At 36.9% G+C, this 24,860-nt stretch overlaps 2 protein-coding genes and 1 long non-coding RNA gene across 5 annotated transcripts in view; 1 reads left to right on the top strand and 2 right to left on the bottom strand.

Annotated features, from left to right (window-relative positions):
• Positions 1 to 3,124, bottom strand: part of LOC117316612 (zinc metalloproteinase nas-36-like) — a 31,129-nt gene extending 28,005 nt beyond the window's left edge. For both annotated transcript variants that reach the window (XM_033871283.1, XM_033871284.1), the window contains exons 1-2: positions 2,998 to 3,124; positions 2,040 to 2,265 (exon numbers count right to left, since the gene is read on the bottom strand). In XM_033871283.1, the coding sequence (XP_033727174.1) occupies positions 2,040 to 2,118 (79 nt within the window). In that variant the 5' untranslated portion in view covers positions 2,119 to 2,265; positions 2,998 to 3,124. The remainder of the gene's footprint in view (positions 1 to 2,039; positions 2,266 to 2,997) is intronic.
• Positions 3,125 to 6,660: 3,536 nt separating this feature from the next.
• LOC117316613 (chromatin assembly factor 1 subunit A-like) lies at positions 6,661 to 14,964 on the top strand. Of its 2 annotated transcripts, none has more exons than XM_033871285.1 (6): positions 6,661 to 6,729; positions 7,851 to 7,910; positions 9,241 to 9,448; positions 10,275 to 10,569; positions 11,913 to 12,071; positions 14,483 to 14,964. In XM_033871285.1, exons 3-6 carry the CDS (start codon positions 9,283 to 9,285, stop codon positions 14,904 to 14,906), a joined length of 1,044 nt encoding a protein of 347 aa, XP_033727176.1. In that variant the 5' UTR covers positions 6,661 to 6,729; positions 7,851 to 7,910; positions 9,241 to 9,282; the 3' UTR covers positions 14,907 to 14,964. The 2 variants fall into 2 exon arrangements, with proteins under 2 accessions (XP_033727176.1, XP_033727178.1); XM_033871287.1 differs by having other exon boundaries at positions 6,701 to 6,729; positions 7,851 to 7,897.
• A 1,768-nt stretch (positions 14,965 to 16,732) lies between these two features.
• Positions 16,733 to 23,671, bottom strand: LOC117316614. The gene is made up of 2 exons (XR_004529955.1): positions 23,458 to 23,671; positions 16,733 to 17,335 (listed from the first exon to the last, which is right to left on the bottom strand). It is a non-coding gene; the product is annotated as an uncharacterized LOC117316614 (long non-coding RNA).
• Between the last annotated feature and the right edge of the window lie 1,189 nt (positions 23,672 to 24,860).

Here is a 24,860-nt window from a genome sequence, read left to right on the forward strand (position 1 = left end):
ACAATATCTAGGTCTTGAAAAGAATATTTTTGTAATTGCAGTCGATTTTCCCTTTTGTTCCATCCGTAGGGCCTCTGTGGGGTTGAGGACACATAATCCACACGTTTGGTTGACCTTTGGCAATGAAATATTTCTACAAAATTTTATTGATATTGGTTCAGGGGTTTTTGAGAAGTAAGAAATATAATTTGTTTACTGACGGAAAAAAATTAATTATACTGTCAACGGGCGAACTATTTGGTTTGCTTTAGTTTTATTTGTTTAACGTCCTATCAACAGCTAAGGTCATTTAAGGACGACCTCCCATGCGTGCGATATGCATGCGTGTGGTGAGTGCGTATCTGTGTTTTGGGAGGCTGTCGTATGTTTGTGTTAATTCTCCATGTGATAGGCCGGAACTTTTACCGATTTACAGTGCTACCTCACTGAAGCATATTGCCGAAGACACCCAACAGGACACCCCACCCAGTCACATTATACTGACAACGGGCGAACCAGTCGTCCCACTCCTAATATGCTGCGCGCTTAGCAGGAGTAGCAACTAACGTTTTTAAAGACTCTGGTATATCTCGGCTAGGGGATAGAACCCAGAGCCTTCCTCACAGGGGCAAAAGCTCAACTAAAGGCCAAAAGTGAGGCATTGTCAATGGAGACATTAGGAAGAAGAAAGGTTTTAAGAAAGAAGAGAAAAGATAAGATCCCAAATTTAGTCGCTTCTTACGATCATGCAATGGGGGCAACAGGTACAATTCTTACGCCCTACCTGCAGTGCAGCGGGCGAACTAGACATTCAACTCACAAAAAGTCTTGAGCAGAGTAACAACTACCATTTTATAGACTGGTAGCTGCAGTGGAACAGAGCCCAAAATCTTCCTCACAGGGACGAATATTTGGTTGAAAAAAAAACGTTTGAAAAAAAGGAAAATATACGACCACACAGATACCATATTCTTAATTATAGACTACAACTATATAACTATCTTCTATCCCCAACAACTACAAAACTCTGGAATAGCAACTCAGAAAATGACAGAAACCAGCCAACTCCGAATACTTTTGATTAAAACTCTAAATATAGAGATGACAAGAAACATACGCATGTGGGTTAATTCTATTTTTATAACAGAACAGAACAAAAATCACTACTAGAATATTATTATCTTTTATCAATTTAAACATGAAAACTAATAAAATACCATGAAAATCACAAAATGAAACTGTCTTGTCACACAACACAGAGTCTTCAAACAATGTGATGTTGCAACAATGTAATGTACAATATTGTCTGTTATATAGTATACTTATGAGCAATAAAATGGGGTACTAAACATGTACATTTTAATATTTTCTATACTAGTTTTAATATTCTATTTTCATTTTGATATTCTACTACTAAATGTATTTTCTATACTCATTTTTAATATTTCACATTTTTCTATACTTTTTTAATATTTCACTATTTTCTATACTTATTTCAATATTTCACTATTTTCTATACTTATTTTTTTTTCCGGGAAACAAGCGTGATTAATATTAAGTTATATACCTTGTTTCACAATTTTTGTAAAATAAATAAAGTTTATATTTTACTTACATATTATACAAAAAGTAAATTTCAGAGGTCATTCAGGCACTCCTATTATGTTTGTAGATCACAGGAGAGTTTTAAATTCCCTTAAATCATCTTAGGTTTTAAAAGAGGTATTACCCACATTGGTTTGTTTCGACTTTACGGTGACCGTTTTCAAAATAAAAAAAATAATGTTTCAAACGGAGTTTTGAATACAAACATTAAATCTATTACTTATAAGACTATTACATTGAGAAATTAGCGCTGGAATGAACGACTGACAACGCTATATCATACACAGGCAATATTCCTTCACGTGAAATTCACATGAAAAAAAAATCACGTGAAATTCACGTGAAGGAATATTGCCTGTGTAATACTCCTGATACATTTTTACGGGCGTATAAAATACTCTGGTAGAATGTTTATTTGAATTATATGATTTCTAGTTTTAAAAAAATGAACTTACCTGAACGGGATATAGTAGAAGCGTTTATGGTAATCACCATAAGGAGAGCCAGAATCTGTATGAATGAGAGGTGGCCCATTCTGATGTCGAGCGGGAACTGCTCTCTTTTCGACAATGGCGTAGGTTAAGTGGGGACTTACACACAGTATCTCGCTATACGTCACGGGTATGTGCCACCTTACGGTAATCTCAACCTTTTAGACTTGCTTGACCGATCGCGAACGCTCTAAGATAATATTTGTCATATCAAAATATATATTTAAGAGGCTTGCCCGCAGAGAGATCAGAAAAATTGGCTAATAGAAAAAGATTTTTTACACATGACAGATTGTTGGAATTGTTGAGTTTTTCATTTTATTTTCCTTATAAAACGCTGAAAAGTGATATTAAAACCTCATTTTTAAATATTATTTATTTAATCGCAACCCGCAATAAGTCTAATTTGATTGACACATCAAAGAAACAAGCACGTGCACAGTGCCGCACAGTGATAACTTCAAAGGCAGCGGCGATTTACAAAGAAGATTTGCCGTTATATTCCATACATTTCCCTCTCAGGTTGAGTTTTAAAACGTCTTTTAAATACATATTCTGTAATTGTTTTCAAGAAATAAAGTCGAAAAGCCTCTAATTTTGTCACATAGAAACGTGTACTGAAGTTTATTTAGTGATCGGAGATGTGCCGTTTACCGGTCTGTCTGCGGGTAAGCCTCTTTAAATGATATTTATATTTAGACTTGTGAGGACATGCAATCACAACACAAACTCTGTAGTAGGGTTTTCTTTTATATTTCTGGTAAATAGAGCCTACAAATATAAATATAACAAGTATAAGTCCAAAGGACATAATTGATATAAAAGTAGGTTCTTTATATAATTTATATAATACGCATATTTGATAATATATAATAGAAGCGCATTATATATATTTATATATTTATATGTTGTGCTGTCTTACCAGGTAGTTGGGAATGATCAGTGGGGACTCATGTATCCTGGTCCATGTCATAGTTAGGAATGAACGTGCGAGGGATTGGGGTGTGTGAGCCGATGTTGCCGCGCATGCGCCTATGAAAATCCTCGAGATGCATGCACAGACACAGGGGCTTCATGATACACATTCCACTCTCATTCAAATGACAATAACATGTACATGTACACGTGGACAGGCTAGGCCCTGATCATGCATTGGGAAACCAATGTATACACACTGTCTACATATATATCTTAATATCAAAGCTAAAAATATATTTACCTGTGTAGAAATTCACTAAACATTGACTGGCCAAAGTAGATGTCTCGGTCGGTGATACATACACGTGTTTTTTTTTCGTATTTTCTGCTGATGCAAGTGGATACCCGTGGTAACATATAATTTCAACATTCTATTATATTTTTCTTTAATTTCCTCTTTTTTTTGACGTCATAAGTCACAATTCAAATAGTAAACAATAGTTGGTTCTTTAATTCACTAAAGCGGAAATCCACTCGATACTCAGGGCATATCAGGGCCATCCGTGGTCTCGGTCTGAAATAATTTCATTGATACAGGCCAACCTCAACCTCCTTCAAGACACTTCAAAACGGCTGTACGTATACGTCACAGCAACCATGATGCAGTTGAAGGACAGGGCGTCCTCAAAGTTGACGAAATTGGTCAAGGATGACAGCGCGGATCCATAAATGATGTATTTATTACAAAACTATTTTAATTAGTCAAATCTAATAAGAAACACGGGGATCGGCATGTATTTTTAAACCAAGGTCCATATACATGAAGGAATTTACGATGTGAAATTAGTTATTTCAATACTATCTAGGAAATCCGTTGTTAAGCATATTAATTAATTATGAGAGCTACCAGTTTTGATTCTGAATTGTTTAACGTACTATCAACAGCAACGTTCATTTAAGGATGACCAACCTTGTGCACGAGATGACATGATTAGTGTAATTTTGGGAGCTGTGGTATGTTGATACTGAAAGCGCTGAAGGACATCTCGGTCAACTTCTACTGAAAAGAGACAGTGGATAGGAAAAAAGAGAAAATGTAATATCCCAAATTTAGTTCTCATCGCCTCTTATTGTCATGCGATGGGGTCAGCAGGTACAATTCTTACACTGCCCTGCAGGTAGGGCGTAGGATTTGAACCTGCTGCGCCCATTTCCTGGTCGTATTAGGCGACTAAATTTGGGATCTTATCTTTTTTGTTCTTCCTAATGACCCCTTCACAATGCGAGAGTCTGTCTGTTGTCGGTATAATGTCACCGGATGAGGTATCCTGCTGGGTGTCCTCGGCAGTATATGGTTCTGTGATCATGAGGTAGCATTATTGATCAGGTTTCAAGGTGACACCAACATCCAGGGTCATATGAGGACGGGTATCTAGGGACACCAACATCAAAGGGACATATGAGGATGGATGTCAAGGAGACACCAACAGCCAGGGTCATATGAGGACGGGTGTAAAGGAGACACCAACATCTAGGGTCATATGAGGATGGGTGCCAAGGAGACACCAACATACAGGGTCATATGAGGATGGCTGTCAAGGAGACACCAACAGCCAGGGTCATACGAGGACGGCTGTCAAGGAGACACCAACATCTAGGGTCATATGAGGACGGGTGCCAAGGAGACACCAACAGCCAGGGCCATATGAGGACGGGTGCCAAGGAGACACCAACAGCCAGGGTCATATGAGGACGGGTGCCAAGGAGACACCAACAGCCAGGGTCATATGAGGACGGCTGTCAAGGAGACACCTACAGAAGGAAACAAAGCAAAGAAAGACGGAGTAGTGTGGAAAGACAGAAAAAAAAACTATCTTAACCCACGTTTTTCGTGAGTTTCATTTTCCCCTGAGACCCATTTTGCATATAGCCTTATGTGTTTCTGCGAGACCCATTTCGTATATAACAATAGGTACATTTAGAGGTTAGCTTGAGGTTACATTGGGGTCACATTGCATGTTATATATCTAAAGTGATGACCTACCTTTCAGCTGTATTTCATGGCATAGAAACAGATCGACCTCGTCAACTGTGTAAACATCGTCATGTGATCAGTAATTAATGGGAAATGGTAAAAGCTTGAGTTGTACTTTAAAAAAAAATATTTCCATTATACGCACGCTGTTTTAAAATTAGGATAAATGTTCATTTGTAATTGAGGACGTGGTCGGATATCGCCAAGCTAAATTTTCACGTGATTAGTGTAGCGTAGTACAATCAACCATGGGTAACCGGCGATGAATTGAGGATAACAATACTAGAAACAGAAAAAAAACACCCATGATTTGCTTCTAAGCTTAAAGACAGTTGGTCCTGAGCTCAGCATTTCAAAATGCTTAGGCCAACTGTAAGGCTATTTCACAAAACAACATTTTGTAATCAACGTTGAGCATTTTGGCTTAATGCGAAATGCTTATTACTAAATGCTTAATGCTAAATTCGTAATATTAAATGCAAAATGATACATCCTAATTGCTATATACATGTATGCGAAATGCTTTCTAGACCTAAAAGAGGGAAACTATCCATTTTGAAGCAAAAAATGGTCGTTTTGTTTACAACTGATCCCTTTAGTTCGATTATAAATTAAAATATTTGCATAAAGCATTTCAAATAAAGCATTTCGCCAAAAAGCATTAAGCATGTCGTACCGGCTTTCCATACTACAGGTAGGGCGTAATACTAATTCTACCTGCTACCCATCGTGTGAGGTGACTATACTTGGGATCTTATCTAAACTTCATACTGTATGTTACTATGACCAAAATAAAACTATGTAATTTTGTACTATCAAATTTTTCCAAAATTTCATCATTTATAGTAACTGTCCTAGAAGTCTTGGAAAAGTCCTTGAATGTGATGAACCTAAGTCTGTATAAACTAAGTTGCAATAAAAACCAATTTAATGCAATAGTTTTTTGTTTTTGATTTCTTTTTCCTGTTTTTTTTTCTACTTATGCGGTCTTGCTATCCATATTATATCTGTAACTGAAATTTATGTATATACTACATGTATATATATCCAGTAGTATCCACAAATTACAAGGAAAATCTATAGCTATAGAATATATATTCCATTTCAAAGTTTCAAAGTAGGTCACGTAAACAATTATTCATATTCTTATCTTCCTTTCGCATGATACGACGTATACACTCCACAAATAAAATACATCCGTTGCAGTTATGCCTTTAGGTTAAATTATAGTGGAATAAAACTGCAGTATGATTATCGTCTAAAATCGTGGCAGTAACGTTTGTATCGCGGTAAAGCCACTCTGAAACGATGTTTTCTAAAACAAATTAAAGGCAGTAAAGAAATGATGATAAAGTGCCATAAATCAGCTAAACTAAGCTTTCAACGAGACTATGCCTGTGATTCTGTGATACAAAATGTACATGTACGGAATACACAGTATTTATAGTTGAAAGGATTATGTTCGATTGATTTGGAAAAGAAACAGGAAAATAAATTAAATTGTATTATATTACTGAGAATGAATGATAAGCTACCTGAGACCTATGACAAGTCCCTGTGTAGAAATAAACAAACGAAAATATTTGATTAATCCGGAATATTATGAAGAACCGTTATATGTTTTGCTATTTAGAATCTATGGGACATTTCCGCTTTCGAATGCCGGAGAAACAGAACCAAGGCTATCTCTCTTCTGTAACGGTATGAAACTTAAAAAAGATTGTGTTCGTAAAAATTGTACTAGAAATCTGTGTAATAGATCGCTAAACATCGGTTCATAACAACAAATATCCCTTCACACAGTAACAACATTTTGAAATCGATTATATGGTTACCCTGACAGGTGTATCGGTACAGTGTAGTGTCGCTGGACTTCATACGTATTCTAGTTTCGTTTTCATTATCAGTGAAAATAATATTATGATAATATATTTACCTATGGTGATGTAGTCCATCTTTTTTGGTTTTAAATGCATATTCTCGTTTTGAGGGGACGGAAACATGAAAATCTGAAAAACGCACGTACAGTAGCTTGTAGTCGTACGTGTGAAAAAAACCTATTTCAAACAGCTGTTTGACAGCAGAGACTTGTATATCACGTGATCTACAAGGCTCTGTTGACAGTAAGTTACTGAGGGAAAAATACTCTTCGGCTTAGCCACTCAAACCAGAGCGTCATACAACAGAGGCATGCCTAGTCTTATATTAAAAAAATAGCCAGATATACCTAAAGTATCATGTAAAGACTTTATATACATTTGTATATATAGGTATTTCTGGCTATTTTAATACATCGTATAAGACTAATCCTGCCCCTGTGGTCTTACGAAGCAGCCAAACATTAACGCACCAAATGCCAAATGTAAATTTGCGAATGTTTTATTACGGGACTGATCAGAAAAAAAATCAATTAACAGTCTTTTTTTTTAATACAACATTTTTATCAAGAGACAATGAATACACAGAGAAGATCCATTTGTACAATAGCAGTTACTGAATATATTTAGCTAGCATGTAAAGTTAATGTATCCTTTCATGTTTTCCAATTCTGAAGAGCAAATAAAGGATTCAGTCTGAATCTATGTACATGAAATCCATGCACATGAATAACTGCAATATTTGAAAATGGATATTGAAGGTATATCGGAAATGGTGGATTGCAATTAAGGTTTTGATAGGGAAGTTTAATGGCTCCGGATTTTCCTCTAATGTCATATATATTTACCACTAGTATAAGTGGCCATGACTAAGAGTGGGAGGAAACTAAGTCTTAAATAAAATGTACAATTAATTTAAATGTAATTGTCTATTTTTTTTTTAAGCTCACCAGTTTTCCTGTCATGATGCGATATGAGAGGAGTGTGATATGGTAATGCTTAAGAGTAAGTTACATATACTGTATATGAAGACATAACAATGATTCTGCATCATGCATTTAATTTGTGTATTGGCATATATACAATGAAGAAACACATGTACATATAACTAGGTTTAAAGATATTTTGCTGTTCATGGATTGGATGTAACATAGCCATCGTCGTCCGCCGTGTATGTAAACTTTTCACATTTCAAATTTCTTCTTAGTTCCACTGGTGGGATTTAGCTAAAACTTGCCTGGAATGATCCTGAGATGGTTGTGACCAAGTGTTGTTAATTTTTGGGTCGGTCTATAATTCAAGATGGCCACAATGTCGGCCATCTTGAACACATTTTAAATTTCTTCTCCAGTTCCACTGGTACCATTGAGCTGGAAATTGGCGAGGATGTTAAGGAAGGAGAGCCAACAAAATGCTGTTGTTTTTCAGCCTCGCAAAAAACCTTGACATGGTAGCCATATGCATGCATCACGGCCATTTTGCAATATGATTGCACAATTATGGTTTTCATGAACAACACCTATTTCAAACTTCTTCGCAAGTTCCATTAGTGGAATTCAGCTCTAACTTACCTGAAATGATCCTGAGATGGTCCTTACCAAGTGTTGTTTATTTTCGGATGGGTTCAAAATCAGCAATGGCCGCCATGGCCAACAGTGTCACTATACTTGCTATTGAGTATGTATACTACAATAGTACAAGGGTCTTTAGAGTCCGATGACCGTTAAGGCCCTTAGACCACTTCTTGTTTCTTCCCCAATCAAGGCACTAAACATTTTTGGAGTACATGACAGGAAAGTGTGCATAATTATTTATTAACAATTATTTGATACTTTTAATCATTTACCAATATTATATATATACTATTTACTTTTTATATGGGCATTTACCAATATTATATATATACTTATTACTTTTTATATGGGCATTTACCAATATTATATATATACTTATTACTTTTTATATGGGCATTTACCAATATTATATATATACTTATTACTTTTTATATGGGCATTTACCAATATTATATATATACTTATTACTTTTTATATGGGCATTTACCAATATTATATATATACTTATTACTTTTTATATGGGCATTTACCAATATTATATATATACTTATTACTTTTTATATGGGCATTTACCAATATTATATATATACTTATTACTTTTTATATGGGCATTTATATATATATACCAATATTATATATACTTATTACTTTTTATATGGGCATTTACCAATATTATATATATACTTATTACTTTTTATATGGGCATGCCATTAAATGCTAAGTTAATACAGATATATCAGTGATTTTTTTTTTTACATTAGGGTATGATGACTTCATAAAGGTCTTTTAAGTGTTTGCTGTCAATGCAATCACATGGGAAGATGATAGAAGCAAATGACTCGGATCTCAAAGATGGCTGCCATGACACAGGTCATCACAGCCATCAGACCGATGAGGTTGTAGAAATGTACACTCCACATGGACATGTCATCCCAGACCATAGTATGGCCCATCTTGAACATGAATTTGGTAAGATACCATTCCTTTGAAGTTGGATGTATTTAATGGCTTTTTGATACTGTCCATCCTGCTCCAGTTTCTGAAGCACATAACAGTAGTAGTAGGCTGAAGATCAAAAATAATTGAAAACTAGTTCAAAAACAATTACACTCATTTGATAGAAAATATGATTTTCAAAAGGCAATTGATCAGAAATTTCTGAAAATGTTTGTAAATCTTGGCTGAATTTTTGTAATATTACCGAACCAAGAGGTACTGTAGTTGATCTTATATTTTACTGATATATATTGGTTGTTTATAAGTGATTTAATAGATTTAAATATATTAACAACTGTTAAATGCTTGTTTGTGTTCAGTATAAAAAATATTGATAAGAAAGGCTAAGATGTGTATACTGTAATAAAATCTAATGTCTTACAGTATCAATGAGATGTACAGCAATAAAAAAGCATTCTGCAAAGGGCAATTCTGTGCTAAATTTAGAAAACTGATTATATTTATAATCAATCGATTTTGAGTGTCCGATTACGGTATCAATTCTGAAAGTGAACCTGATTCCCATCACTATATAACAGCCACTGTTGTAAAATTGTCTGGACTTCATGCTTACATTGGGATTTAGGTATATAACAAGTGCTTATATTGCTTGGTGGTATTGAATTGGTAGATAATCCGACAAGAGCCATGCTAACTGTGTTATCAGATTCAGAGAAATCTGTCAAATTCAAATATTTTCGTACATGTATTATTTACTGAATTCATGTTGACTTTTTCAAAATATATGGCCAAAATCATTCTTTCATTTACATGTTAATTTTAATTTAATTTTTGACAGATGCACATGATGGAGATGACCCAGACTTATCTGTAGTGTCGTTTGACATAGCGGCCGAGACAGTTGTCACGACAACGAACCTGCCTCTACATGATACAGAAATAAATATTATCAGTACCCAATCAGAGACCTGTGATGATGTTGTGTGTCCTTCATTGTTGTTTGATGATGTTAGAAATATCACTGGGTCCGATTCAAGTGAAACTGATGGAAATAAATTGATGTCCAGTGATGTAATCACAGAATCAGAGTTATCCGCCCTTGATATTTGTCTGGAACACTCTGGCACTGCAAGGTATTCAGAAATTTGTATTTTGGAAACAATTCATTTATCATCAATTTACTTTTCAAATCTTCTGAAAATGACTAAGTTTGTGGAAACTGCTAGTGAAAGACCAGAATAGCTTATGTAATGGTGAAGCTTAGGCTACATGTCCCCCATTGTCTGCCTGTGACAATAATCTTGTTATGACTATTCCTCCCAAATGGATAGTATTGATTCAGACAAAACTTCCATTAGTAAGTAGGGTGTGATCCATATATCAATTCTAAATGAAAATTTAGACTTGTTTGACATTAAAGAAATCACGAAAAATATAGATTTCTGTAATATATTTACGTAAAAAATAGTATGTAGAACTTTAGTTGCTATATCATAGCTCTATGATGAGGGGACATTTCTGATAAGATTTTTGTCACGCCGAGGATGAAAAATTTGTACTAGGAGGACTTGCTATATTCAGTTACAGAAAATCAGTATATCATCAGAACACTGGAATATTGTAGTGTATTGCAATACACTAAAGCTCTTCCTCAAGAGATGCCAAATGTAATTTAGCCCTGGTAAATACTAGCCACATTATACCATTCGGCTAGAGAGATCTTCTGTTTAGCGCAATCGGTTGAGCGTTAGTCTAGTTAGCCAGAGGTCCCAGGTTTGGACCCCTAGCAGAGGTAGTGATTTAGATTTTGTTAATCATTCGCTCTGTTACAGTAAGGACTTGTGTTATTCCTTTCATGCCTTAGTAGCCGTGAACTGTGATGTTCTGTTAGGAATCGCCGAATACAGTCAAGCATGCTTAAGCTGCACACCACTTGCTTCAGTATGGGGTTGGATTCTCACTGGGTGACATGTGCTAGATTGGCTGTGGTTTTCTGTTGTGTTTTCATCCACCATTAACAGCATCAGGTATCGATGCATTCTCAGAATTAAGACTGAGTGGATATGTTAGTTGATATCTATATCTTTTATTACTTGTTACTCACAAAAGAGTAGCGTCACTATTTTATGTTACGTAACCATGGCACAAAATGTCATCAATTCTGATGCTGATTTCATGGGCATTTCTGAGTCAGCTAGGTTTCACAACAACTTAATCCATTACTCTTTGTTTCTGTATGTGAAAAGAAACTCAAACATGAGCCTGGCCTGTGGACAGGAATATTTCAAGTATGTAAGAGTTTAGCTAGTTATTTGGCACTCGAAAATCCTCATGCTGACCAGCTAAACTCTTACACTCCGGTTGAGATAACACACCTGTCCACGGAATGGGTCCATGTAAGATTCTATGATTATTCTCTTTACTTATGTATTGAACGTTATTGTTTTTATTTACATTATTTTTTAATTTTACAAAGTCAGAGGCCAGCTTTGAACAACAACCTACAAAACGTTCCATATGTTACATCTGATATGTCTGAATGTGACACGCAGACAGCTTTATCCCTGGAGGACTTGACAAAGAGAGAGAGGGCTCGACTGCTGAAACAGAGGCTCCGTAGAAATCCTTCATTCAGGTGCGTTATCAACATTATTTTGAAAATCTATTGCAATTAAAATGGAGCATTTTGATTCAATATTATGTCAACACGGGGATGTATAAATATCAGACAATTTAGTGTTATTCTCCATTTCTGAATGTAAAGTTAAAACAATGTGTATTGTTGTCCTTCTTAATCAGTGAGGAAGTGTGACATTTATCAAAAGTAGGTTACTCTGACCTACATTTTGACCTTTGACCTACATCGAAAAGTTTTTCCGGGCTAGTCACTGGAACATCTTTTCTTTGGATATGTATTCACCTTATTTATTACTTTATCATCTTTGCATTATTGGCATATAATTTCACATCCGATGGGGACTCAGAATTGTCTTGTTTGTTAGCTCACCTGGTCCGAAGGACCAAGGTGAGCTTATGCCATACCGTTGCGTCCGTCGTTCGTCCGTCGTCTGTCGTCCGTCGTCCATCCGTTCGTCAACAATTGACTTCTTCTTCATAACTACTGATCAGAATTTGTCCAAATTTGGTCAGAAGCATCCCTATGGGGTGGTAACTAAAAATTGTACAAATGGTGGGGCTGACCCCCAAGGGGTCTGAGGGGCGGGGCCAAAAGGGGTCAATTTGGCTCTATTAATATAAACGACTTCTATGAAACGCAGCAATGGATATTGCTCCTATTTGCCTGGTAGCATCACTATGGGGTGAGGATTTAAAATTGTACAAATGGTGGGGCTGACCCCCCAGGGGCCTGAGGGGCGGGGCCAAAAGGGGTCAATATAGCTATATTCATATTAACAACTTCTTCTCTAAAACCAAGCAATGGATATCGCTCATAGTTGCCTGGTAGCATCACTATGGGGCGGGGATTCAGAATTGTTCAAATGATGGGGCTGACCCCCCAGGGGCCTGAGGGGCGGGGCCAAATGTGGTCAATTTGGCTATATTGATATACACAACTTATTCTCTGAATCCGATCTATTGATATTGCTCATATTTGCCTGGTAGCATCACTATTGGGAGGGGATTCAAAATTGTACAAACAGTGGGGCTGACCCCCCAGGGGCCTGAGGGGCTGGGCCAAATGTGGTCAATTGGGCTATATTAATTTAAACAACTTCTTTGAAACCAGGCAATGGATATTGTTCCTATTTGCCTGGTAGCATCACTATTCGGTTGGGATTCAAAATTGTACAAATGATGGGGCTGATTCCCCAGGGGCCTGAGGGGCGGCGCCAAATGTGGTCAATTGGGCTACATTGATATAAATGACTTCTTCTCTGAAACCGAGCAATGGATATTGCTCATATTTGCCTAGTAACTTCTATTAGGTGGGGATTCAAAATTGTACAATTGATCGGGCTGACCCCCCCAGGGGTCTTGAGGGGCGGGGCCAAATGTGGTCAATTTGGCTATATTTATATAAACAACTTCTCTGAAACCAAGCAAAAGATATTGCTCATATTTGACTGTGAGCATCCCTTTGGGGTCGGGATGCAAAATTGTACAAATAGTTGAACCGACCTCCCTCAGGGCTGAGAGGCGGGGCCAAAAGGGGTCATTTTGGCAGAATTGATATAAACAACTTTTTCTCTGCAACTAAGCAATGGATATCTCTAATATCTAACTGGTAGCATTCCCTTGGGTTACAAATTCAAAATTGAACAAATGACAGGGCCAATGGATATCACTCACATTTTTATGGTAGCATGGTCATGGGATGGGGATTCAAAGTTGCACAAATCTTAGGGTTGACCCCACCAGGGGACTGAGGGGTGGGGCTAAAAGGGGTCAATTTTGCTAAATTGATATGATCAATTTCTTCTCTAAAACAGCTCATGTTTGACTGGTAGCATCCTTTTTGGTAAGGATTCAAAATTTTATAAAGGAAGGAACTGACCCCCCCCCCCCCCCCCCCCCCCCCCCCGGGGTACAGAGGGCAGGGTCAAAAGGGGTCAATTGGTTTAAACAACTTCTTTTGTGAAACTAAGCAATTGATATCACTCACATTTGTGTGGTAGCAGATTCCCTATTAGGTTGCGCCAAAAGTCAATTTCATTTCATGAATTAATGTATTTTTTGGCATAAAAACCTAACGTACCCATATAAAATGCATATGATATATTGACATAGCAATACCCAGTGACAAATATACTTAATCATGATTCTTGTTTCAAATCTCGTGAAATCCAGGTGAGCGATACAGGCCCACTGGGCCTCTTGTTATAACATTGCCATGCATGCAAGGTTCTGTTTATTACATGATCATATTGATGAGATTACAAGTGAATATTTTTGAAAAAGTTTCTATTTATATAATACATACTTAATAGTCTTTATTACACACATGTATAGCAGTATTACTGTATGATATGGTAGAGCGGTCAAGTTATGTGTTAAAATAATAATTTCAATCCTTGATGTTTTCAGAGAAAAAGAAAAGGAGCAGGCAAGAGCAAGAATGAGAAATAAGAGGAATGACCCTGAGTATCGGGAAAAGGAAAGACGGAAGGATAGAGAAAGACGCAAAATTGTGAGACATGTGAACGAAGAGGCCCGTCAAAGGGAACGTGAAAGAGACAAAGTTCAAAAAAGATTAAATAGGGAAAATGTTAAGGAATTGAAACAATTACACCACCATGAATCTCTGGTAGGTGTTGCGGACACACTGTATGTGGAAAACTGTTTTGTAATATCTGACTCAAGTGAACAGAGCTACTGGACAAGTGAACATGTGATTGGTTCAAATTCTGATTCTATTATCCAATCAGATTCAAGGATAGATGAGGAGGATGTTTCTTTGTTACCACTTGACTTTGTTGACAAAGTTACGGTGGATCCAAGTATTGGATGACAAGTTCAACTCATATTGAGTTAATAAATGAAAATAAAAATATTAATATTAACTTGTTGATCATATAACAAAGAGTTATTATTAATTGATTAAAAGCTTTGGTGTATCTGTATTCCCACAGTAACATAGAGGGGATATATTGTAATCAGATTGTTTGTCCGTCTGTCCATCTGTCTGTTAATCTGTGTACAAAGCCTTGTATCGACAACTTCTACTGTTTTAATCTAAATTTTTGAAACTCGGTGATTAGTTATCACACTCTGAAATTGTGCACCTGGGCTTATTTTTTGGACCAAATCCAATTGTCCAAACTGAAAGTTCTGAAACTTCACCGATGTATAGTCACCACACAGCCACACACTGAAGTTTGCACGTGTGCTTTCTGTTTTTCTGTATACTGTTTTGGCATTATACCTCTTTCATAATGTAAGTGTATATGTTTATAGACAGAATATTGTCAGAAAAACTAGTATTCATCAAAATTTTTGAAAGAGTATTGGACTAGAGTCAATCATCTGCCAAGACCTGGTAACGGTTCGTGAGTTGCCCATATCTTGTTTTTGTATACAAATATCTTTATAGACATTTTTTTTTTCGAATGCAGCTTTACCTAAATTTCGAGGATTTATATCTTAATTTTCAATTTGTTATTTGTTAACATTATACTTTTGGTCTGTTATTTGAAAGTGTAGGCGTGTACTTGAAAGATCCTTAAAATATTAAACAGCATTCATGGGTCTTTTTAGAAAATTTATAAGAGTAGTCAGTAGATAAACGTTCTTTGGGTAAAGCCCAAGGAATTTTTTTTTTTATTCAGTTTATTTTTTAAATGTTTTACATTAATATACATAAAAAGCATGTCACTTTCATTCAGACTTGCCCACATCATCATCATCATCATCATGAAATCAAAAAATTCATAATCACAACATTTAATATGTTATCACCATTATCAAGCCCAAGAAATATTCAAAACTACATGTACATGGCATCAACCAATATTCAAGGTCACATGGGTCAACCATCTAACATGTAATATGCTCATGCGACCTCGGATTATATGCAGTTAATATATTTGGGAAGGAGGTTCTCTTGATATGCATATAGGTTCCAATAGAATTTGCACAAAGGAATTCCCTTGACTCATTTTCGAGGTAACAGGGGTCAACATTGTTGAATTACTCTTAGGCTTATGAACAGCAAAGGGCATAGAATAAAGATATGAAGGTTCCTGGCACGAGGCCTGATGAAGTTAGCAAAAAATGACCTTGACCCATATTTTAAGTAAGTGATACACATTCAAAAGGTTTCTGGTGATATTTAGCTAGTAGGTTCCCTGGATAAATCTCAACAAAGTCTTTGAAATGAAATGACCTTTGTTCATATTCATTGCTACAGAGGTCAGATAAAAATGAAGATTCATGGCAAGAGGCCTGGTAAATTTTGCTGAAAAAAAATAAATTGACGGACACATATTCAAGGTCACAGGAGTCAAAATTTTACAAGAGTTATTGCATAGAACCATCATTTTTATTGGTGAAGTTTTGAATTTAATCAGCTCAAGGGAACTTAAATTCAGTAATCGCATGAAACATATTTTCTATTTTTAGTAACAGTGACCTCAATCTTTGACCTTTGGACCCGAAAAGAAATCCCAACTTGTGATAAGAAAGATCTTCATGAAGTTTGCATGAAGTTTGAGTTTGATCGGCCCCAAGTTATCGCATGGAAATCTCTGTGGACGCCGCCGCCGCCATTGTGGTACCTACATGTATATATCGCCTGCTTTTTGCAGGCGTCACAAAAATGAAACATAATTACAGACACAATTTCACAATTTTTATTGAGGTTAATTAGTTATTGAGATATATTTTATTTCGAACTAGTAAAATACGGCAAATATCCAAATATTACAGAGCTATAATAGATGACTTTAAAAACCCGCACGAGTAACTATTTAGTACTGTTTCAGCGTCTTTCGATCCTTTAACAGGGTTTTGATGTATATAAGCCCTGTACTGGTTCAAATAAATTAAATCATTTTCACTGTTGGTTTCTAAAGTAGTGCATCTCTTTCTTCAAAATATATATGTAGTCGACGTTGGGTGGTGTTGAAAACCGGAAGAGTTGTTTGTTACCTAGCCTACTATTGGCTGAGAGCTGGGAAATATACCCCAATTGCAGTGTGTGAGACAGGCTGACATGTGGTCATGGCAACGGATATCACAGACCGATTGGTGATGGTGATGTCCAGAGTCTGGAGCGGAAGTAGCTTGGGAGCTGCAGCCGCTGAGACAGGGAGTCAGAAGCGTGTCTTCGCAGAGACAATAGCAACGTTTGGACTGGTAGTGGTCACTGCAGGCTTGTACGTTGATGATGACGCACACCAGGAGAATGGCTCCAAACAGTCCCTTATACATCTCTGATATCTGTCGAAAAGATTAATAAGTGTAATAACATTGATTCCTTTCGATACAAGTCGGTAAAAATTAAATGATTGCATCATATAGCTCTGTTTTGTCCTCGTCAGTGATAGTTTAAAAGTGATTACACGAAAGATTCAAGATATTAACACCTTTCAATAAAAATCGGTAGAGCGAAACAATCTAACTAGATACTCCATTTAATTGTTATACGTATATACAGACGTTTGGTCCTATTAACACTCCCAAATAATGTCACCGAGGAGTTTTAGGAGGACGAAACAGCTATATGGCGTAGTTTGATTCTTACGAAAGAGCGCCTTTCATTACTTTGTACAAATCGGTAGAGCAAAAAACAAAATAAATAAATTGTAATGCATCATACAGCTGTTTCTAGCCCGAGTTTCCTCTGGCCCTGTCACCATGTCTGGTGTAGGCCGGGCCAGAGGAAACTCGGGCTAAGCTGTTTCGCCATCCCAAAAGTCGGCGACGGAGAAAAATCAAAACAGATCGACGGAAGTGTCAAAATCTGGATGGGAAGGGGCAGCAATCTTGATGTCAATAAGAACTTTCACCATTGATTCCAGAAAAACGTCAACCAGGGAGAGTTATATGGCGCGGGAAGGAAGTCATAATAAAATATTTTTGCCTAGGCAAAATTATTTCTGTCTATGCAAAATTCTATTTCTGCCTAGGCAAAATTCGATTTCAGCCAGGGCAATATTCGATTTATGCCTAGGCAAAATTATTTCTGCCAAGGCAGAAATCGAATTTTTCCTAGGCAATATTATTTTTGCCTAGGCAAAAATATTTAATTATGACATCCTTCCCGCGCCATAGAGTTATAATTTCTGTCTAATTGTCACAAGTTACATATGTTGAAACACAAACATCGGCGGTAGGGGCTGAGTATTTGCTCGTATATTTGTTTAAAGAGGCTTACCCGCAGACGGACCGGTAAACGGCACATCTCCGATCACTAAATAAACTTCAGTACACGTTTCTATGTAACAAAATTAGAGGATTCCGACTTTATTTCTTGAAAACAATTACAGAATATGTATTTAAAAGACGTTTTAAAACTCAACCTGCGAGGGAAATGTATGGAATATAACGGCAAATCTTCTTTGTAAATCGCCGCTGCCTTTGAAGTTATCACTGTGCGACACTGTGCACGTGCTTGTTTCTTTGATGTGTCAATCAAATAAGACTTATTTATAGCGGGGACTTATTGCGGGTTGCGATTAAATAAATAATATTTTAAAAAATGAGGTTTTAATATCACTTTTCAGCGTTTTATAAGGAAAATAAAATGAAAAACCCAACAATTCCAACAATCTGTCATGTGTAAAAAATCTTTTTCTATTAGCCAATTTTTCTGATCTCTCTGCGGGCAAGCCTCTTTAATGAAATACCACAGGAAGGTGATAATTTGTTAGAAATGACACCTCAATGTTCACAGCTCTTTATTATGGAACGCCAGAGCTGTCTTAGGGGATCAAATATGATTATATTCGGTGGTTATGTCTTTATATATTGTAGTTATACTATTATATGCGGTGCTTTTTACTTTATATTCGGTGGTTATGTCTTTATATGCGGTAGTCACATCCTTATATTCGGTAGATACGTCTTTATATTCGGTAGACATAACCTTATATTCGGTAGATATGTCTTTATATTCGGTAGATATGTCTTTATATTCGGTAGATAAGTCTTTATATTCGGTAGACATTTCCTTATATTCGGTAGTTATGTCCTTATATTCGGTAGTTATGTCCTTACATTCGGTTGATATGTCCTTATATTCGGTAGATATGTCCTGATATGCGGTGCGTTTCCCTTTATATTCGGTAGTTAAAATGAAACTTTATATTCGGTGCAAACTTCCTTATATGCTGTGCAAACTTCGTTATATGCTGTGAAAACTTCTTTATACTATGTGCAAACGTCTGTATGATGATGACCAAACCCGGAACTTTTTGAGTGGATGAATCCTAAAACGACACCGTACAGAGAAGCGTCAAAGCAACCCAGACTCCAGAAACTCCAAACAAAATCTTGCTTTAAGATTTGAAACATGGTATATAATCATGAAATAATATGAATTAAGGTAAAGTCTTAGAAGAGCACAGCTATAATCAGCTGACTCACTGTTAATCAAGAAGGAAACACAGGGACATGAGAATAACAGTCTAAGAACATGTACCACATTTTCAGATTTAATTCATTTGTTATTATTTTTTTTGGGGTGGGGGTGGGGGGGGGGGGGGGGGGGGGGGGGGGGAGGATGTTAATTTAAAATAATGACACAACGCATCTGCAAAATATGCTACAAACTAGGCCAATATTAGGGCCTAATCCAATACATATAGACTGTAAATTATACATCCCCCATTAAAAAAAAACCAACAACATGTAAACACAATGTATTACATCTATACGTATATCGGCGGAAATTTTTATTGTTTGTCAAAGCATTGTCTTCACTTTGCCATGTCGGATTCCAGATGATCACAAATATCATATCCGTGATGACATGTGCACTGCATAATGACATCATTATTCTACTGCCACATTTCATATGCTACTAACAACGTAAAAGTGCGGAGGGATCGAACCCGCGACCCTTGCCTACTGGTTCAGACAGAACTAAAGGGCTAGAAGGCAACCGTATTACTATATAAGCTATTTACAATTAAAACTTGCGACGTTTATGTATATTATCTTTTGTTTTATGCATGTTTTTGGTTTTGTTTTTGTTTTTGTTTTGTTTTTGAAGCACGGACACATATCAGTATGTACATTTTTGTACATTCTCTGTGGTTGAAATAACAAGAAGCAAAATCACTCACTTACTGACTATTATTTGAGATACGTGTATATTATAAACATCGAGGTTTTTAATCTGAAGTGTATGGTGTTCTGTTAGGACCGAATTTCCAATATCGCTCCTTCGCTTCTTCGACCTAAACGCGAAGTAGCGAAAACACGATGGCAAAGGAGCGAAGGAGCGAAATTAAGATGGCGAAGGAGGGAAAACACGATGGCGAATGAGCGAAAACACGATGGCGAAGGAGCGAAGGAGCGAAAACACGATGGCGAAGGAGCAAAATTACGATGGCGAAGGAGCAAAATTACGATGGCGAAGGAGCGAAAACACGATGGCGAAGGAGCGAAATTAGGAGCGAAATTACGATGGCGAAGGAGCGAAAACACGATGGTGGAGGAGCGAAGGAGCGAAAATACAATGGCGTTTTTTTTTTCGCTCCTTTGCCAACGTGTTTTCGCTTCTTCGCGTTTAGGTCGAAGGAGCGATATTGGAAATTTGGCCCTAACGGAATACCATAGAAGTGAGTGCTTAATGGACAAGTTATGAAAAACAGGCTTCATTTTCCACACAACGAAACAAATTACAAAGTCTGTTTTCTAGTGGGAAAGTTTGGTATACTTAACGTCCTCACTGTATGTTTAGACAATTTAATCATGATTGTTAATATCATTTTCATTGACTTAGAAAGAGGTATGGTCGTTTTCCGATTATTCTGACCTAGGCCACGTACAGCGATAGTCTGGGCTAAAAATACAGGTAAAATATCACGTGACCCCAGTGATTTCCTCAGTTCATTAAGATTTTACTTTGAATGATACGGAGTAAATAGGTAATGATTTCATTCTTTTTTTTATCTAAGTGAAAATTTTTTATCTCAACATTTCTATCTTTATACTAAATAATTCATATCAAATATGTGTTTAATGTTGAAAATATCTTTCAAATATGACCAAGAAAAATTGAAAGTTATCATTTTTAGAAACATAACAAAATATTAATAAGATACATCTTAGTGATTCGAACTCAAAACCTTAGGGTTGATAATCGATCGTTCTACCATATGATCTATGCGGAATAACGTTTATGTTATCATTTAGAGTCAGTCTAGTTAATGCTAAAATTAAAATGCTTTATCAACTATATTTTTTTTTCAATTTTTCTATACCAGCGCATCGGAGGACCACTTTTTAAGAAAAGGATTTTAGTTATCTTTTGATATATATAGAATAAAATTAGACATTGTAAAAGTTGGTCTTCCGATGCGCTCTATGTAAAAAAAAATGATATGAATGCGGGAAAACTTCCCTCGAAAGTTGCAAATAGCCCGATGATGCAACTTTACGGTCATTTTATGAAATATCTATTGCAATGAACAAACAAATTTTTCGCAAATAAGAATCTTAAAAATATTTGTTATAGATTTATGGTCTCAGTTTTTAACATTTATTTTTTTGATTTTGAAAACGGTGACCGTTAGGTCGAAACATGCCAATATGCGCCATACCCCTTTAAACAACAATGAAACATAACTTTTCTTCAAAATAGTTATACAGCTAAGGAAACTCCAGTATTTCATGATTATATAACATGTTTCAAATCTTCAAGCAAGATTTTGTTTGGAGTTTCTGGAGTCTGGGTTGCTTTGACGCTTCTCTGTACGGTGTCGTTGTAGGATTCATCCACTCAAAAAGTTCCGGGTTTGGTCATCATCATACAGACGTTTGCACATAGTATAAAGAAGTTTGCACAGCATATATAAGGAAGTTTGTAGCGCATATAAGGAAGTTTGCACAGCATATAAAGTTTCATTTTAACTACCGAATATAAAGGGAAACGCACCGCGTATAAGGACATATCTACCGAATATAAGGACATATCTACCGAATATAAGGACATAACTACCGAATATAAAGACAAATCTACCGAATATAAAGACATATCAACCGAATATAAGGACATAACTACCGAATATAAGGACATATCTACCGAATATAAGGACATAACTACCGAATATAAAGACATATCTACCGAATATAAAGACATATCTACCGAATATAAGGTTATGTCTACCGAATATAAAGACGTATCTACCGAATATAAGGATGTGTCTGCCGCATATAAAGACATTACCACCGAATATAAAGTAAAAAGCACCGCATATAATGGTATAACTACAGCATATAAAGACATAACCACCGAATATAATCATATTTGATCACCTAAGACAGCTCTGGCGTTCCATACTTTATAATGAACATTGGGGTGTTATTTTTACCGAATTTTAAAACAGACCATAAAAACGTCTGAAAATGTGCTATATACACTAGGGAAGGTCCAAATACACGTAGACTGTAACAAATTCTCGGGTCCCTGTGTGAAAGACCCCAACAAACGGTACGAGTAGACAAAATTAGCAAGAGGGATACAGAATAATTCGTCCTGGAATCGAGAAAGGAAAGATTTGACATATCATTGGCTGCATCCATTGTGAGAACTATATCTTAACAATTTCATATCTCTATCTTTTTTTCTTTCTTTCTTCTCTACAATTTTTAAGGCAACGTTTTCATATGACTTTGGCAGAGGCAAGGACGCTGACTAGCCGCATTCATCGCTGCTTGCGAAAGCATCGCTATAACCCCTGGAGACTCGAGTACGAGTTCTTTCCTGGATAGGAGGTCTGCCCTGCAGGTAGGGAGTAAGAATTGTACCTGCTGCCCCCATTGCATGATCGTAAGAGGCGACTGAATTTGGGATCTTATCTTTTCTCTACTTTCTTACAAACTTTCTTCTTCCTAATGTCTCCCTTGACAATGCCTCACTTTTGGCCTTTAGTTGAGCGTTCGCCGCTGTGAGGAAGGCTTTGGGTTCTGTCCCTTAGCCGAGACATACCACAATCTTTAAAAATGGTAGTTGCTACTCCTGCTTAGCGCTCAGCATATTAGGAGTGGGACGACTGGTTGGCCCGTTGTCAGTATAATGTGACCGGGTGGGGGTGCTGCTGGGTGTCTTCGGCAGTATGCTTCAGTGAGGTAGCACTCTAAATCGGCAAAAGTTCCGGCCTATCACAAGGAGACTTCACACAAACATACCGCAGCCTCCCAAAACACACATACGCACTCACCACACGCACGCATGTCACACGCACGGGAGGCCGTCCTTAAATGACCTTAGCTGTTAATAGGACGTAAAACAAAATCAACCAACCAACCAACCTTTAGCTCGATTTCAACTAAATTGATCATGGGATCTGTTACATTTACTTCAGTACAGAACAACGTCCATAAATACTCACCAGCCAGAGGACGGAATACGTTACAATCCTGGTAGAACAAGTTTCAATATGTGAATGTCAAACTTATCTATATCCGTCCTTTCTATACTAGCAGGTGTTTGTTTTCACTGAACTCCTCGTGACCCCAATATGACTCACGATATTAATTCTGATCGAAAAGTTTTATACATAACATACACCTTCCTTATACGTTCGAAGAAATGGTGAATGACCCATTGGTGAAAAGCTCTTATCTTTGAAGGTCAGTAACGATTTAGTGATATCATATTACGAATTTAGCTTGCAGAGAACTGATGCAATACAATGTCAAACACTTTTTATAATTCTCGGTTTATCCTCTATGCAAATTGAGAGTTGGGTACAGTAAAGTCAAATGAATTACACGGCATCATACAATGTATGTCTGTTTCGTCCTTCTAGGACCAGATGTTTGAGACATCATACAGCTATTTCGTCTTTCTAGGACTCGTCAGTGATATTAGGGACACCATGCAGCTGTTTCGTCTTTCTAGGACTCGTCAGTGATGTAAGGGACACCATACAGCTGTTTCGTCTTTCTAGGACCAGTCAGTGATGTAAGGGACACCATACAGCTGTTCCATCCTTATAGGACTCGTCAGTGATGTAAGGAACACCATACAGCTGTTATGTCTTTCTAGGACTCGTCAGTGATGTAAGGGACACCATACAGCTGTTCCATCCTTATAGGACTCGTCAGTGATGTAAGGAACACCATACAGCTGTTATGTCTTTCTAGGACTCGTCAGTGATGTTAGGGACACCATACAGCTGTTTCGTCTTTCTAGGACTCGTCAGTGATGTTAGGAACACCATACAGCTGTTATGCCTTTCTAGGACTCGTCAGTGATGTAAGGGACACCATACAGCTGTTTCGTCTTTCTAGGACCAGTCAGTGATGTTTGGGACATTATACAGCTGTTATGTCTTTCTAGGACTCGTTAGTGATGTTAGGGAGACCATGCAGCTGTTCCATCCTTATAGGACTCGTCAGTGATGTTAGGAACACCATACAGCTGTTATGTCTTTCTAGGACTCGTCAGTGATGTAAGGGACACCATACAGCTGTTTCGTCTTTCTAGGACTCGTCAGTGATGTTAGGAACACCATACAGCTGTTATGCCTTTCTAGGACTCGTCAGTGATGTAAGGGACACCATACAGCTGTTTCGTCTTTCTAGGACTCGTCAGTGATGTTAGGAACACCATACAGCTGTTATGCCTTTCTAGGACTCGTCAGTGATGTAAGGGACACCATACAGCTGTTTCGTCTTTCTAGGACTCGTCAGTGATGTTAGGGACACCATACAGCTGTTTCGTCTTTCTAGGACTCGTCAGTGATGTTAGGGACACCATACAGCTGTTTCGTCTTTCTAGGACTCGTCA

Source organism: Pecten maximus, chromosome 18, assembly GCF_902652985.1.
Source record: "Pecten maximus chromosome 18, xPecMax1.1, whole genome shotgun sequence".
Classification (NCBI taxonomy): domain Eukaryota; kingdom Metazoa; phylum Mollusca; class Bivalvia; order Pectinida; family Pectinidae; genus Pecten; species Pecten maximus.